Source organism: Diospyros lotus, chromosome 14, assembly GCF_014633365.1.
Source record: "Diospyros lotus cultivar Yz01 chromosome 14, ASM1463336v1, whole genome shotgun sequence".
In the NCBI taxonomy this organism is placed as follows: domain Eukaryota; kingdom Viridiplantae; phylum Streptophyta; class Magnoliopsida; order Ericales; family Ebenaceae; genus Diospyros; species Diospyros lotus.
Window position 1 is genome coordinate 7572200 of NC_068351.1, and position 15749 is coordinate 7587948.

The 15749-nt window shown below is 38.1% G+C and overlaps 2 protein-coding genes across 2 annotated transcripts; both read left to right on the forward strand.

Annotated features, from left to right (window-relative positions):
* The first annotated feature begins 4447 nt into the window (after positions 1–4447).
* Positions 4448–6428, forward strand: LOC127790861 (metacaspase-9). Its single transcript, XM_052320587.1, has 2 exons — positions 4448–5127; positions 5639–6428. Exons 1-2 carry the CDS (start codon positions 4773–4775, stop codon positions 6238–6240), a joined length of 957 nt encoding a protein of 318 aa, XP_052176547.1. The 5' UTR covers positions 4448–4772; the 3' UTR covers positions 6241–6428.
* A 5588-nt stretch (positions 6429–12016) lies between these two features.
* On the forward strand, positions 12017–15178 carry LOC127790356 (calmodulin-7). The gene is made up of 2 exons (XM_052319826.1): positions 12017–12184; positions 14296–15178. The coding sequence occupies exons 1-2, from the start codon at positions 12109–12111 to the stop codon at positions 14667–14669; spliced, it is 450 nt and encodes a 149-aa protein (XP_052175786.1). The 5' UTR covers positions 12017–12108; the 3' UTR covers positions 14670–15178.
* Positions 15179–15749: the final 571 nt, after the last annotated feature.

The following is a 15749-nucleotide window of genomic DNA, read 5'->3' on the forward strand; positions in this document are numbered from 1 at the left end:
GTCAAAATGAAGATCCCAAAAATCAATATCAATATCAACATCCCCAATGTCAATATCAAGGTCCCCGAAGTCAAAATCAAGATAGAGAGCTCTAATGTCAATATCAAGATCAAGATCCCCAATGTCAAGGTTTTGCACAACCGAAGCTTTGCTCCATTGCTGCTCCTTCCTCGACGTTTGAATTGCCTGTGAATTGAACAACGAATATCATTCAACTTAAATTGCATAATTGTCTAACAACCAGAAACATCATACAATCAAGCTTTATCAAAATAATTCCTGATCCGAGGATTCTTCGATGGTCTGAGGAATTCCAGTCCTGCAGCACTGCACACTGTCCAAAAGGCTGCCCACTGTTCGAGCAAGAAATCTTGAGGTGAATCATCGATCGCTAGAACAAACAAACGATTCAAAGGTTAATTTCTTAATCGAAATCTGACACCTTTGAGTCTCTTTTGTATTTTAGTAACGATGAATGAAGATCCACAAAGACCCATATATATTAATTTCATAACTCTATCTTTAGGTGAAACGAGAATGAGCCAACTTAGAAACCATACCAGTTTATTAGCAGTTGCCATGGGGTGGGTTTGGGTCTGAGCCGAAAGTCGGATCCACTCCCATTTCTATACTTATCGGGTATTTTGTTTTGATTCTACCATTTTATTTTTATCATTAAGTAATAGCTAAGTGAAATAATTAAGAAGAAAATGCATAATAATGTCCAGATTGTCATAATAATACCATCAACGAGCATAATTAATGAAGGAAAATCAATTTGACTGGTGAGGTAAAGGCATTGATATACACCACCTTTCGTAGATTTGTCAACTCGTGTTGCTGAGACGAAGATCTCAGCAGTTTTGAACAGTTTCTCTCTTTTCAAATAATGAAGAATATAACGTCAAACCCTACGTACCAAGAGCACCCACCAAATAATTACTTAAAAAAAATAAAGATTATCGCAAGAAATATGAAACACGTCTGAAAGAATCCAATAAAATCTCCAAGAATGGGAATCAATAATACTTAAGCATATATATATATATATATATATGCATATATTTATACCAATTGACATCTTTTCTTTGTCATGGTCTAGATGGGAGTTGCCCATGATCACAAATTCACAATACCACACTTCCATAATTTATCTAAGTACTAAAATCTCAAAGAGGGTTCTTACAGCCGAACGTACAAATCCCTGGAGAAGTCAATGTTCAATGGAAGCAATCAAGTTAAAGATATGTATATATATATATAACCCATTTTAGATATATATGCATAGTTCTTTCAAAGTAACCCAAGCTTCAACACCAATTCCATTAATATGATCAAGATCCCCAATGTCAAAATGAAGATCTCGAAAATCAACATCAAGATCAACATCCCCAATGTCAATGTCAATATCAAGGTCCTCAAAGTCAAAATCAAGATCGAGATCCCCAATGACAATATCAAGATAGAGATCCAGAATGTCAGGGTTTGGCACTGCTAGAGCTTTGCTCCGTTGCTACTCCTTCCTCGGCGTTTGAATTGTTTGTGAATTGAACAACGAATATCATTCAACTTAAAATGCATAATTGTCTAACAACCAAAAACATCATACAATCAAGCTTTAAATTAAGGTTTATCAAAATAGTACCTGATCTGAGGATCCTTCGATGGTTTGAGGAATTCCTTGTTCTGCAGCACAGCACATTGTCCAGAAAACTGCCCTATTTGAGCAGAAAACCTTGAGGTGCATCATCAATCACTGGAACAAACAAATGATTCAAAGGTTAATTTCTTAATCGAAATCCAAGACCTTTGAGTCCCTTTTGATTTTTAGCAGCGATGAATGAAGATCCACAAATACCCCTATAAAACCAAACACAATTTTCACTATTCTCATTCTAAAAATGAAAAATTTGAAAATGATAGCATTTTATAGGCAGTTATGACAATAATTTGGGGGGAGGGCATGTTATATCTCGACACTTCACAATATAAGTGGCAATTATTATGTAACAATGAGTAGTTTTTATATTTTTACCAATACATTGATACTTTTATTTTAAACTATTGATATTCCTTTTTATATTGTTTATTATATGGTTGAATCTATGCTTCATCTACATAAGGGTTTGGGTATATATAGGGTATATTAAGTTAATGTTTCTTAAAATGAATAAGATAAGATTCTATCAAGATAAAGTTAAAATATTTTTCGAACTAAAATATATAATGGTCAAGATAGTGCTGATAAATATTCTAATATTTTTATCAAATTATTTCTAAATTTTTTGAATTGCATTAGATGACACATGCGTTATATTTTTTTATTTGTAAGGATCAATATAAATTTATCTGAAAAAACTTAGATAAGAAATCACTTAATTTATTTTTATTTAAAATATTTTTTATATCTTAACTTTTTTTTTAGTTTATATTTTGATTAACAAATATTACCTAAAATTATTGCCCTTGTACTACGCGAATCAAGGACGCAACTAATGCATGAAACACTCCCTCAAAAAGGTATTACAAGTAATATCAAAATAATTATGATGTTAACATGAACATGAATTCACAAGATAATCCATACATACATCTTGCATGTATGATAATAATTTTTTGGCTAAAGTAATACCCAGCCCCCTCACCTTTCACCATTTAACTATTTTGCCCCCTTAACTTAAAGAAAGACCTATTAGCTCTCTCAACTTCCAATTTTGAATCTTACACACACCTGGGTCAATGCGTGTATTACACACGCGATTGAGGCGCGTGCAGCACATCACCTCCTTCTTCCTTGTTGTCTCCAACGACCTCCTCCCGCTCGCTGCCTCTCTCCTCCCGCCCTCTACCTCTCTCTCGCTATCTCTGTCGGTGGTCGCCAGCAGCGTCCGAGGCGTCGACCGAGGTTGAGGGGCCGTCGATAGCAACGGCCAGGCGTGGGCGGGCAGAGGGCGATAGCGTCGATTGGGGTCGGGAGGCGGCGTGGGAGGTGGGTCGCGGGCAGATCTGGGCGTTGGGAGTCGATTGAGGTTGGGGGGCGGCGATGGCGTCTTCCTCTTCCGCGGTCGTCTTCTTCCTCGCGTCGATTGAGGTTGGGGGGCGGCGATGGCGTCTTCCTCTTCCGCGGTCGTCTTCTTCCTCTCTCTACCTCTCTCTCGCTCTCGCTCTCGCTATCTCTCTCTCTGTATCTCTTGCTCTGTATCTCTCGCTCTCTCTCTCTCTGTATCTCTCACTCTCGCTCTCTCTCTCTATCTCTCGCTCTATATCACTAGCATTCCTCTTGCGGGTGGCCGGCTATGGCGTCGGGGGGCGGTGCAGGCGTCGATTTGGGGCGGGTGGCCGGCTATGGCGTCAAAGGGGGGCAGTCGTCTTCTTCCTCTCTCTGCCCCCATCTCGCTCTTTCTCTGTCAGTCCCGCTCGCTCTCTCTCTCTCTATCATTTCAGGCGGCTATCTGCTGCCGCCGCTGCCCCCATCCGTCGGCCTCTTCCTCTCTTGCAGATGGAGACACGTGGCATGCTCCAATTGGCTTGATTAATGTGGGGCCCACCACGTGTAACTCACTCCCAAATGTTTGTTGCAGTAAGGTATGTATTTGTTACAAAATTAGTAGTTGAGGTATCTAATATCTTCAAAATTGAAAGTTGAGGGGACTAACAGGTCCTTCTTTAAGTTAAGGGGGTTAAATGGTTAAATGATAAAAGGTGAGGGGGCTGATTATGCCTTTAGCCTAATTTTTTTTATAAATTTAAAAATTAAAATAAAGTCAAGTTTCATCAATTTAAAATCCATATAAAATATAAATATAATATGTAATGATGGTATGGGGTGATATTCTAATTGGATTAAATATTATTTTGATTAGCTGGTGCTGAAGAAGACTTGAAATTAATTATGTTATGGTATTAGGTAGCAATCATTTGGGAAGTAGAAGCATTAAACTCAAATTATTATCTCTTGCAAAACTATTATTTGAATATTTAAAATTTGAGACTTATGATAATATTTAATATTATTATATTATATTAGTATAAATATAAAAATATTAATAAAAAAATTCAAAAGCCTCTGCCTCGTCAATTGAGTAGTAGAATGCGTGAATGTGGGGGTTAGAGTTGGCTTGTAATTAAGTTTTTGTTTATTTAAGTTGTCAGTACCTTAGTTATAAATGGCCCGTTGGGCTGGCCCGTTTGGACAAACCAACAGGACCGACCTAGGCAGGACTATGGGCCTGATGGGCCAACCCTCTGGGGGCCAGGCTGGCCCAACACTTTTGACAGTTAATACTTGTGGCCATAATAATTAATAATAGGAAAAAAGGTGGCTTGAGCTTTTCTCATTAATTTCTTTGCTCAAAAGCAATTCCATCGTATATATTTGCAGGCGTTGCCTTAGAAGCCAGCAGAAGACAAAACGGATGGAGCATCCAAAATGGAAGAACCACATTTCATGGCCCTTTTGCTTGTACGCCATCTACACATCTACTCACTATTTAATTTAAAAAACCTCTCTACTGTCACTGTCAGTCTACCACATAACCAATTCAAAGTTACATTTCTTTAAATTTTATGTTTTTCATGTCCAAACAATACTCTTTCCCACCAATTTAAGACACTTCCTTGGGTTGCATTGCAATGCTTTCTGCCCAATTCTTCATCACTACTTCGTATATATAGACATGGGAAGCAAGAGAAGAATGGACAGATAGAACCCAACAGAAAGGCAATCTCAAGTACTTGTTTGGTTTGTCAACATTGTTTGTTTGGGAATTTTAATGGGGAAGGGAGGGAAGAGAATGGCTGTGTTGGTGGGGTGCAACTACCCAAACACGCCCCACGAGCTGCACGGCTGCATAAACGACGTCGTCGCCATGCGAGCCGTGCTGATCGGCCGCTTCGGCTTTGATCGCACCCACGTCGAGCTGCTGACGGACTCACCCGGCTCCCCCGTGATGCCCACCGGCGCCAACATCAAGAAAGCGCTGTCTCGAATGGTGGAGCAGGCTCAGCCCGGCGACGTTCTCTTCTTCCATTACAGCGGCCACGGCACCCGCGTTCCGTCGCCGTGGCCGGCGCATCCCTTTAAGCAGGACGAAGCAATCGTTCCCTGTGATTTCAATCTCATCACCGGTCAGTGTTATATATATATATATATATAGTCTGTCACTGGCTGGCTGTTTGTTCGTCTTCTATGTAACAAAGAGTCTAATGATGCCCCAGGGGCAGAGCCCAGCGGGCCAGGACGTGCACGAAAGATTTTGCGTCCTCCCGTTAGTGATGCCCGTGTTCGACTCTTGACCATTGTAGACTCCCTGATTGCTCTACCATCCCTCAGGGCTGAGTGGTAGAGCCGCTAGCTCGCAAGGGACGTCAAGAGTCTAATGATCGATTATGATTTTTTCTTCTTCTCCAGAGCTGAAACTTATTTCCCTTTGATTCTCATTGCTTCTCAATTATAAACAGAGAATAATTAAAAAGTAAAATAAGAGAGCCCTCCAATCACCATCCTGTAAAGAAAGCTTTGCCAGTGTCTGATTTTTATGTAAACAAAGATCGAAGAGGAGATAGCGGATTTATTATAGTCAAAAACCGAAACGAATTCATCACCCCAAAACTAATCGGTTTGATGATTAATGCGCAGACGTGGACTTCCGTCAACTGGTGAACCGGCTGCCGGCCGGAGCGACGTTCACTATCCTCTCCGACTCCTGCCACAGCGGCGGCCTCATAGACAAGGAGAAGGAGCAGATCGGCCCTTCTTCCTTCAACCCCAAGGCCACAGCCCCTCCTTATAAATACAAGACCAGAGCCATTCCCTTCCAATCAGTTCTTGACCACCTCGCTTCCCTGACATCGATAAACACCTCCGACATCGGAACCCACTTGCTGGAGTTCTTCGGCGACGAGGCCAGCCTCAGGTTCCGCATCCGGCACGACCTCGATGATCCTTCACTGCGGCCGCTGAAGGCCGACCGGGGGATCCTGCTGAGCGGGTGCCAGGCGAACGAGACGTCGGCCGACGTGAGCGCGGCGGAGGGTGGTGGCACGGCGTTCGGAGCGTTCAGCAACGCCGTGCAGAAGGTGTTGATGCAGAAGAAGGGCCCGGTGAGCAACCGAGAGATGGTGGAGATGGCGAGGAAGGTGCTGCGAGAGCAGGGAATCACGGAGCAGCATCCTTGCTTGTACTGCAGCGACGAGAACGCCGATGCTGCCTTCTTGTTGCAGCCAGCTGTAGAGACTTAGTCTCTCTCTCTCTCTCTCTCTCTCTGTGCCATATTTGTGAAGCTGTGAGCTCTTCTGGTGTTTGTATCAAAACAACAATAAACTGTGCATTAATTTGTGAAGACAAAAAATTAAGTATATATATGTGAGAAGGAAAATGCTATTTGTACGAGAATACTTTACAGGGACGATATTTCCTGATATATTTTGTTCATCCCCTTCTCTCTCTCTCTCCCCCCTTTCCTCACCGCTGCAACCGATCACCCACCGCCATTCTTTCTCTCTCTCTCTCTCCCCCCTTCCCTCACCACTGCAACTGATCACCCATCGTCGTTTTTTGCCTCAGCCACCTTGCCTGCTCTTGCCACCGCCTCACCACTGCAACCTCTATTGCCTCGTCCCGTTGCCTCTGCTTCTTCATCTCGTCGCCTCGACCGCTTCACCAGTCGCTATCGTCGCTTTGCCGCTGCAGATGACGGTGTGAGAGGGAGAATGAGAGAGAGACAGAGCGAGAGAGATATGGTATTAGGTCAATTATTACAGGGGCAAAATGGGTATTTTCATTGTCCTGTAAATGTTTCAGTAACCCATCTTCTGTACAAATAACATGACCATGTGAGAATGTCATGTTGCCCAAGCAAAATGAAAGAGGGTGTGGGCCCAATTTTTTTCCCTTGCATGTCTATATCGAATAAATTTGACACGAGAAAAGAATAAATCTGATATATACTAGATAGAAGATGACTCAAATTTCTAAACTAATTAATCTGATTTCAAACTTACATTCTACACACACAAGTTTTGAATGGAGTTAAAACATTATCCAAAGCATCCTAGCTAGTGACATCTACCATATGTGCATAATGGTTTGTTTATCTATTTTTAAAGCATAACGGGGTAAATTTAGCATTTTGCCTTGATGAAATTACATGATTGTTTAAGGAAAGTCAAAATGATATCTATTTCAAGGATTTACATGACCTAAAATCTTAAAATGTAGTAATTATTTAATTCTTTTTAAAGTATAGCAACATATTTGAAAGAATTATAGCCAATTTAGAACTTTGTCCTGGATTTTATATTATTTACAAACTTATTATTTGACTATTTAATTTATGTTATGTTTTAAATATTGAAGGATCCATCACCACCCAATTCATAATTCCCGAGCTAGAGCACATCCCAAATACAATTGCAAGAAAAAATAAGAAAGGTTTAGTCTTTTAATAAATCTTTCAATGTTCAAATTAGTCATTATGCTTAGAAATGATGCATTAATGATGCAATAGAAGTGTAATAAATGACATATCTCATTCATTGGGCATTATACATTTATATAGATGTACTACACTAAAAAAAGTGGCCTAGATGGAGTCATGTAATTAATTAAAATGCGACCATAGGTCTAAAGAACTATTCATGGACCCCATTTGGGCCTTGAATCTATGATAAAGGGCTAATAGGCAAATCAGGCTCCTATAAGTTTTGGATTATGTTAGGTTTGTTATCAATGTCCACAAGGCTGAACTTGAGGGTAGAAAATCAAGGTGATCGCATAAAACCCCCCCATTCAGGGTCGGTGTTAGATCTAGGCGGTTTGGGCCCATCTCAGATCTAACTAATTTTAAATTAGAAAATTTAAAATAATGAAAAGAAGACAGAGAGATGGCTTTCACAAGAAAAAAAGTCACAATTAATGGGTAACAAATTTGATGTAATAAAGTAGCATGTTGTTATTTATATATATAATATTATATAATAAAATATATAATAAATGAAAGAATCAAGGAAACTTTCATATAAAATTTTAGGGGCCTATATATATAATAAAATATATAATATGCTTAAATTTAGGAGATTATATAAAATTTCGTTTAGAACTCCTTAAAATTTGAGGCCGGATCCGAATATCCTTCATCAATGTGTCATAAAAGGGTTTTGTTTTATTAATGAATTATGAAATGAACAATATAGGGGTGATTTATGGCTTGTAAACAACTGCCACGTGAAGCAATTCAAATAAGACTACACGATCAACAATTGATGACTAGTCATCTAGGCCTGAAATAGTTTGGCGCCATTCAACTAAATCAGCGCAGGCTCAACCATGGAGGGAAGAAAAATAGAACAATTAGACAAAGGGGTAATGTTAATTATTGTATTTCAAGTAATGATTAAAATGTAATAAATATATTATTTTTAAAATAATATTAATTTATTTGTTACACTTTATTTTTAGCTACAAAATACGCTTATTAACTGATAATAAATGTAGTATCTTGTAACATTTCATCAACCAATCAGAGTGGAGAGTATTTTGTAAGTAAAAATAAGGTGTAATAAATAAACATTATTTGAAAATAAGATACATTTATTACATCTTAACTATTGTCTTTAAGGCAATATTTAGCATACTCTTACATAAAAGTCATGCTACTTATATATTATTTATATACATCTTAGACTACACAATACACATAAATGATATAAATACTCTTTGCCTCACTACGTCTCAGCACTTTGGGTGAGAGCATTTTAAACATTGGAACATTATTATGTAGTCCAAGATGTACACAATGATATACTAATAGCATTTTTCTACATAAAAATATAAGATCATTATAAAGCAACAGATCAACTCAAGTATCTTTTCGAAATATCTAAAATTTTTATCCATCATAAGCCTCCAACCTATATATTTTCTTAACAATATGCCCTTTATAATTGATGAGGGGAAAGGAAGAGAAGCATTACTAGGCGACACGTAGGAAAATAGGGAAGCATCGGTGAAATTGGATAAAGAGTAAGGACCCTTCAATATATATATATATATATATATTATTTATTGACTTAACCAATTGTAGATAAGGTAAAAGAACTAGAGAGAAGGCCCCAAGGCGTAGATCAATTGGCAAAGGAAGAAACCGTTGGAGTGTTGCTCTTTGAGCTCTTAGGTTCTGTGTTTGAGCTCTGGTCAGGAGATAGTTTAGCAGGTAAAAAGTAATCTTGAAAAATAAAAAATATTTGTCGTCTTCACGTTTGCGGTTGTGTTAAAGGTTGAAATCTGTCTACTAAATTTCATGATTTATCTCTCCTGTTAAAATCGTGGGACCAAACAGCAAGAGAACTCGTAATGGTACGTTAACTTAAAAAAAAAAAAGAACTAGAGACAAGGGCTTCTGAGACTTAAAAAAAGTTTCATACTTCATCAATTGGAACCCACATAGTGTGAATGAGGAAGTTTCTATGAATGCACACATGTCACAAGAGCAAGTTTCAGACATGTATGAAGCTTTAAGATCTATAATGCAAAATGAATTTGCTCACAAATTTAAAAAACTGCAATGAGAAAAGTAAAATGGAACATTTAGAGTATGAAAGGAATGATCAACACATTGATTGAGATGGTGGGGACTTGAAGATGAGCGACATGAAAAATATCTAGAGAAAAAGATAGTGACTAGGTGCCGAAGAATGTGAACAAAAAAGGCATCGTCGTCCCCAAAAAGATCATATTAATAGGGAATTTTGATACTTTTCAAAATAAATATTTTATTAAGAAGAAATAAAGTTTGACGAGGAAAGAACAAAAAATTCAGACATTAGTCTCAAGGGCGGATTCAACCCATGAGCAGAGTGGGTCGGAGCCGCTCCTACGTGGATAGCTCAGCAGTTGCGAGCAAGTATGTTTTGAGGATGTTTGGATTGTAGTTGCGATATAGTCAGTCAGATCCCGTGTTCAATTTTTGACCGTTGAATTTCGTGATTAACCCCCTCTCCTTATATGTGGGGCCGATGGGGAGAGACCCTTAAGGCGAGGGATTTCACCTTTAAGGGTGGGCTGGAGCCCACCTAATTTTTTTAAAAGAATAATATTGAAGTAACTTTTTGGTCCAAAAAAAAAATAATGAATTTTTTTGTTCAAGGCTAACCCAACTAGTCTAAGGCCAAGTCTAAATCCAAAGTTAGACTTAATCTCTAATTCTCAATTTCAGAATTTTAATTTTTTTTTCAATTATATCAAATGTTGGTTAAAATGAAGAAATCATGTCATTATTTTTTATTGATAGGTTGATTCGTCTAGTGTTAACTCTTTAATTTCTACAGCAACAATAGAACAAATTTTTTAAGAATGAAACTTATTAAAATATCACTTCGTAATAAAATAGAGAATGACTTTTTAGTAAATACTGCGATTATCTACATTGAAAATAAATTACTCTTGGTATTAATATAGACTTGCTCGTTAATAAGTTTGATCTTTTGCGGAAACATAGTGTGCACTTAAGTAATTTTATAAGGGATTTGTGTTGCATATTTTTTATTTTTTTTACTTTCTTTTTTTTTGTTTGTTAATAAATTGGTATTGATAGGGTGGGTCTTTAGAACGTTACACATACCGCAGCAGAAGGGCATTTCAGGAAATTGAATGATAAATAAGGAAAGTGCTAAAGGGCATTCCAATTTTGTGCCTTTCTTGATTTAAATATATTTAAATAAAAAAAAAAAAAAGCAATGGTCTCAACCGATCAAATTCGCTCCATGTTTTAACTTAATCTCTTATATATTTATATTAATATAATATATTAATACACAATATTATTAAAATATCAAATTTGAGTGTATAAGTTATGTTTTTAAAATTTTTAATAATTTCAATTCAATTTAAATTAAAATAAAAACCAAATCAACCCAACAATTTATAATTAAATCTCTGTTTGTTTGGATGTAAAATATTTTATATTTTATTTAAATTTTTATTATTATCTTATTTTTGGTGTTTATATATATATATATAAAAACATATAATTCCATATGTACGATTAGTTAACAAAATTACAATTTTTGTCTTTTACTTTCTTAACCGCCGGGGAATAGTGCGAGAGCGACGGGGCAATGACGTGGCAGAGATGCTCCCGATTACTTAACGCCCGAAATGCCAACGATGCAACGCGAAAACGCGTATGAACCGCGTTGTGGCTGCCCTCTCTCTCTCTCTCTCCCTATCATCCATCAGAGAAAAAAGAGCCCAACCTTCCATTCACGTGAGAGGTAGAGAGAGATCATTCAGTGTATCCGTCGCCACAAAATAATAATTTTCAATTCTCTCTCGGAGATCGACCGATTGCCACGTGGAATGGTGATTTGTTTAATTCGGGGGATCGGGATGCTTCTGTTGGGGTTGAGATTCGAGGTAGATCGGAGCCGTTCATCTCGGTTTGTGAGTCTGTGATCTAATGTAGCCCGACCTGGCCCGTTTGTGCGCGCGTCCGTACGGTACTTGTGGTGGTCCTCACGTAGGTTATAGAGGCTCCCTGCTTTCTATGTTGATTTTTTGAGTTTACGGTTATACCCTCCAACTTTGTTCAGATTCTCTGAAATGAAATTGAGAGTTAAGTATCTGGCGCTGAAATGACATGGAAGGACACTTACAGTGGGGAAGATGGTATATGATTTTATTTTAATATCTATACAGAGAAAAATATAAATTTGTAACATGTAAGGCCTCAAGTGTAGCATTTGAAGATTGGGTAATAATCTACTGACCAATAGAGGCAAATGAAAAACGTTACTAGGACTAGGTAATGTAATATAATACTACTTTTAATAATTTTAGAGCAAAAGACTAAATAAATGTCAATTTTTTGTATTTAGAGCAAAAAAGGGGGCACGACACGATACGATGGTCAATAAACGGAAAAAGGAGCGAGGGGCAACGCGGAAATCACGGATGAAACAAAATTGATAAACCAATCACGTCCGGGTACATTCCCACGGCGGAGCCACGCATCGAGCCGATATAAAACGCAGGCCCTGTCCGAAGGAAGATCCATATATGTTTCTGGTTTCGCTATCCTCTTTCTCCACAACCAACCGAGCAAGAAGAAAATGGCGGATCAGCTAACGGACGACCAGATCTCCGAGTTCAAGGAGGCCTTCAGCCTCTTCGACAAGGATGGCGACGGTTCGCCTCTTCTTCCCCTGCCTTGTTATCTTTTTTTCCATAGTCAGATCTAGTCGTTCTTTTGAATTATTGCTGGATTTCAACTCGTGGCTGTGTTTTCGTTCTTTGATCTGTTGTTTGTTAGTTAGTTTGTGCGTGTTCTGTTGTTAATTTGCTGTTCTGATGAGGCAAATAAACGGATTAGGGCTTTGTGGCGCTTGATTGTTGCTTTGAAGCGGTCATCACCTCTGATTTTGCATCGTTCAAGATGGCGCGTTCGTTCTTTTAGTGGACGTATAGATGATTATTTGCTTCGCCACCTTGATTCCTTTATTTTTAGGTTTTGTTGTTTTCTTTGTTTTTGGAAGTGATTGATATTAGAATTTCCAGCAATTTGTCATACGGAAGTTTTAGGCTATAGGTCAACAATCCAACGCTCCTTGACTATCAAATTATATCACGTTGGAAACACGGATTTAAGCCTAAAATATGCAATTATGTTGTCAGTTACTATAATAATTTGTCTCGGCTTATATAACTCACCTTTGTTTTTATTTTTGGTTCCATTGAAAACAAAACAGAATTTGGATATTCTGTGTGTGTTTATAAATGACTTTGCGATCTCCATGTTACCTGGTAATGTTGACTTAGGGACATGGAACGTCATCGCATTACTGGTCAGGCTCCATGTCTTTCCAGTACAAATAGATGATACAAACACGGAATAAATAAACAATTATTTTCTGTTGTCTTCATTGCAGGGAATGGATAGTTGATCTTCATGTAATTATTTTCCTTGTTGGAGGAAGCGATCCCTTGCAGTATTATGGAAATATCTGGAGCATCCATGCTAAAGAAATAGTGCAAACTAATTAGCATAGGCAATTCCAAGAAGTTGTCCTGTCTAAATTGCATACCAAGAATGACACGTTCACATTGTTAATTCTTTTCTATAATTGAAATTTGAGACATTCCAATTGCTTGCACACAGTTACTGGAGATGTTGAAGAGCATAACTTGGTAGCCAAAGCAAAATTATAAGTATTTTTAATCTGACCATTAGGAACTTATGTTTACTCTTTTTTGAACATGTAGAACATTGTTAATATATTATTATTACCTTATATCGTAAGATAGAAATATATTTGTCAGTTGGAAATTACCCTGTATACTGTTTTGATATTGTAAAGTATAAATTTTCCATTCCCAAATATAGTGATGGTTATTTTAAATATACACACGCGCACACATGCATTTATGCAGATGTACCCATCGATAAGTAAAAGGATTTTATTTATTTGCTAATGCCTTAAGAGTCTAGTTTTCTTTTGAAAACTGTATGCAGGCTCATGTCATACGGTATGTTTGTGCTTACGATGGTTCCAATCATATGGAACTTGTTGATCCACTTGTAGCACTTTTTGTAGTTTGAACTGTAAATTTGCTTATATATTTGTGTGCACGCGCTTGCCTGCAACTGTATCAACTCTTTCAATATTATATTTGTGTTTTTATACTGCAGTGAATGGATCCGTTGCTTGAACAGTAGAAGTAAACCTCACACGTATATTTCCAGTATTTCATTAACAGCATCCTAACTGGTGCAAATCCCATGGTGGTATTTTGACATTTAACTGTAGCATATGTTACATATATTTTCCTAACCAAGATTTGTTTCTCCTAGTATGGTCTATTTGTTTAGGATTATGTGGGTACAATTACGTCTATTTTCCTGACTATGAATCCTCCCCCCCCCCCCCAGCAGCCATAGAATCCAGTAGGCCTGTAATCTGTTTTAGTTTTGGTTAAATATCTGCCTGCGTCTGCTGGCTGTTCCTACAGTTGACATCTTGTTCCTAAATTTTGGAATCATGCCATGTTAAGTGCTATTATAGTTGTGCAATATGTTGTTTTGTCAAAGTTTGAGGTCTGGCTTCATACTGCGAAGCCCCAATGATTTTTTTTTTGTCATTTTGGTATGTGGTGTGTTTGTGGAACTGTTGAAATGCCTACACATTCTTTGATCCTGAGTTATCAATTATTATATGGAATTCTGTTTGGCAGCTTCATGGAACATTAAAAGATTTACCCCTTTATTTGTGCTCACCAAACAAACCAAATTGTGAATGCAGGCTGCATCACCACCAAGGAGCTTGGAACTGTAATGAGGTCACTGGGGCAGAATCCAACCGAGGCTGAGCTGCAGGACATGATAAATGAGGTTGATGCTGATGGTAACGGCACCATTGACTTCCCCGAGTTTCTTAATCTAATGGCCCGGAAAATGAAGGATACGGACTCTGAAGAGGAGCTGAAAGAAGCGTTTCGAGTTTTTGACAAGGATCAAAATGGTTTCATTTCTGCTGCTGAGTTGCGTCATGTGATGACGAACCTAGGGGAGAAGCTTACAGATGAAGAAGTCGACGAGATGATTAGGGAGGCTGATGTTGACGGCGATGGACAAATCAACTATGAGGAGTTTGTTAAGGTGATGATGGCCAAGTGATAGCCTTCCAGAAAGGTGAAAAAAACAAGGACCAAAAATTGTGATCATTGTAAGAAGTGGAAAAAATGACCTAAGAACAACTGATGGACAAGGTTTAACTAGTAGAAGATCGGTCTTTCACCATTTTGATTATCTGAATTATTTTGAAAATGTGAAGCCCTTAAGGAAATGTAGTAGTGGGGGGTCTGTTTATGCTGGGCGTGGTGGAATTCCACTCTTTGTTTATGATGTGTCTGCTAACGCAACGACTCTGTTGGGAGTGTCCTTTGGTTTGGTTTTGTTTTGTTTTTATTTATTTATGGCTCGTGCTATTCTGTGTAGCTTAATGACTTGGGAAGAATGTAGTAATGTCATGTGTGGTGTTCTTTGGAAAATTGTACTAGTGTCGAATTGAGTTTGAAGTTATTCAACGTTACCTTATCAGGTAGCGCTGAGGAACGGGAAAAATATTGTATTTTGTCTTTTGATGCACTTGTCAATTTTATACCCAGTCTGTATTTTGTTGCCAATGCTATTAGTAGTCATTTTTGCCTGAGGCTGAGGCCTTGGCCTTGCAAGAAATTATCGGAACATTGGTGGGAAAATACATTGCTCTCGCGATAAGACTGTTAAATTTACTACCTTGATTGGTTGAAAATCACATTTTGAACCTCCTGTTTGTGATTAACTAACTATTTCTCTTTCTCCCACTATGCTTCATAAGTATCCTGGCCTAAAGTTTTTTACCACCCAAAGGGTAGTAGTAATTGGGAGGCTGCCATACGCTATGATAGATTTTTATTTCATCCAAATATATCTCTTCTACAAGCTAAACTCTATCGGCCGCGTCACCTTCCTATTTCTGATGATGGGATTGATTTGGTCAGAAACCCGAATATTTGAAACACATTGACTGGATATAACGATAGCCTGAACCACAAACGGCTAGTTGGCGGGTCGGAATACGACCCCCCAACGGTCACCAACTCATCCCGGCGTCGGCATATTCGAATTTCCCGATATGTTAACGTTATAATGGGCCCCACCTCCCGACAAGTTTCGGACCTCAGACACTTCCTACCTAAACTTTTGGCTTTGCAA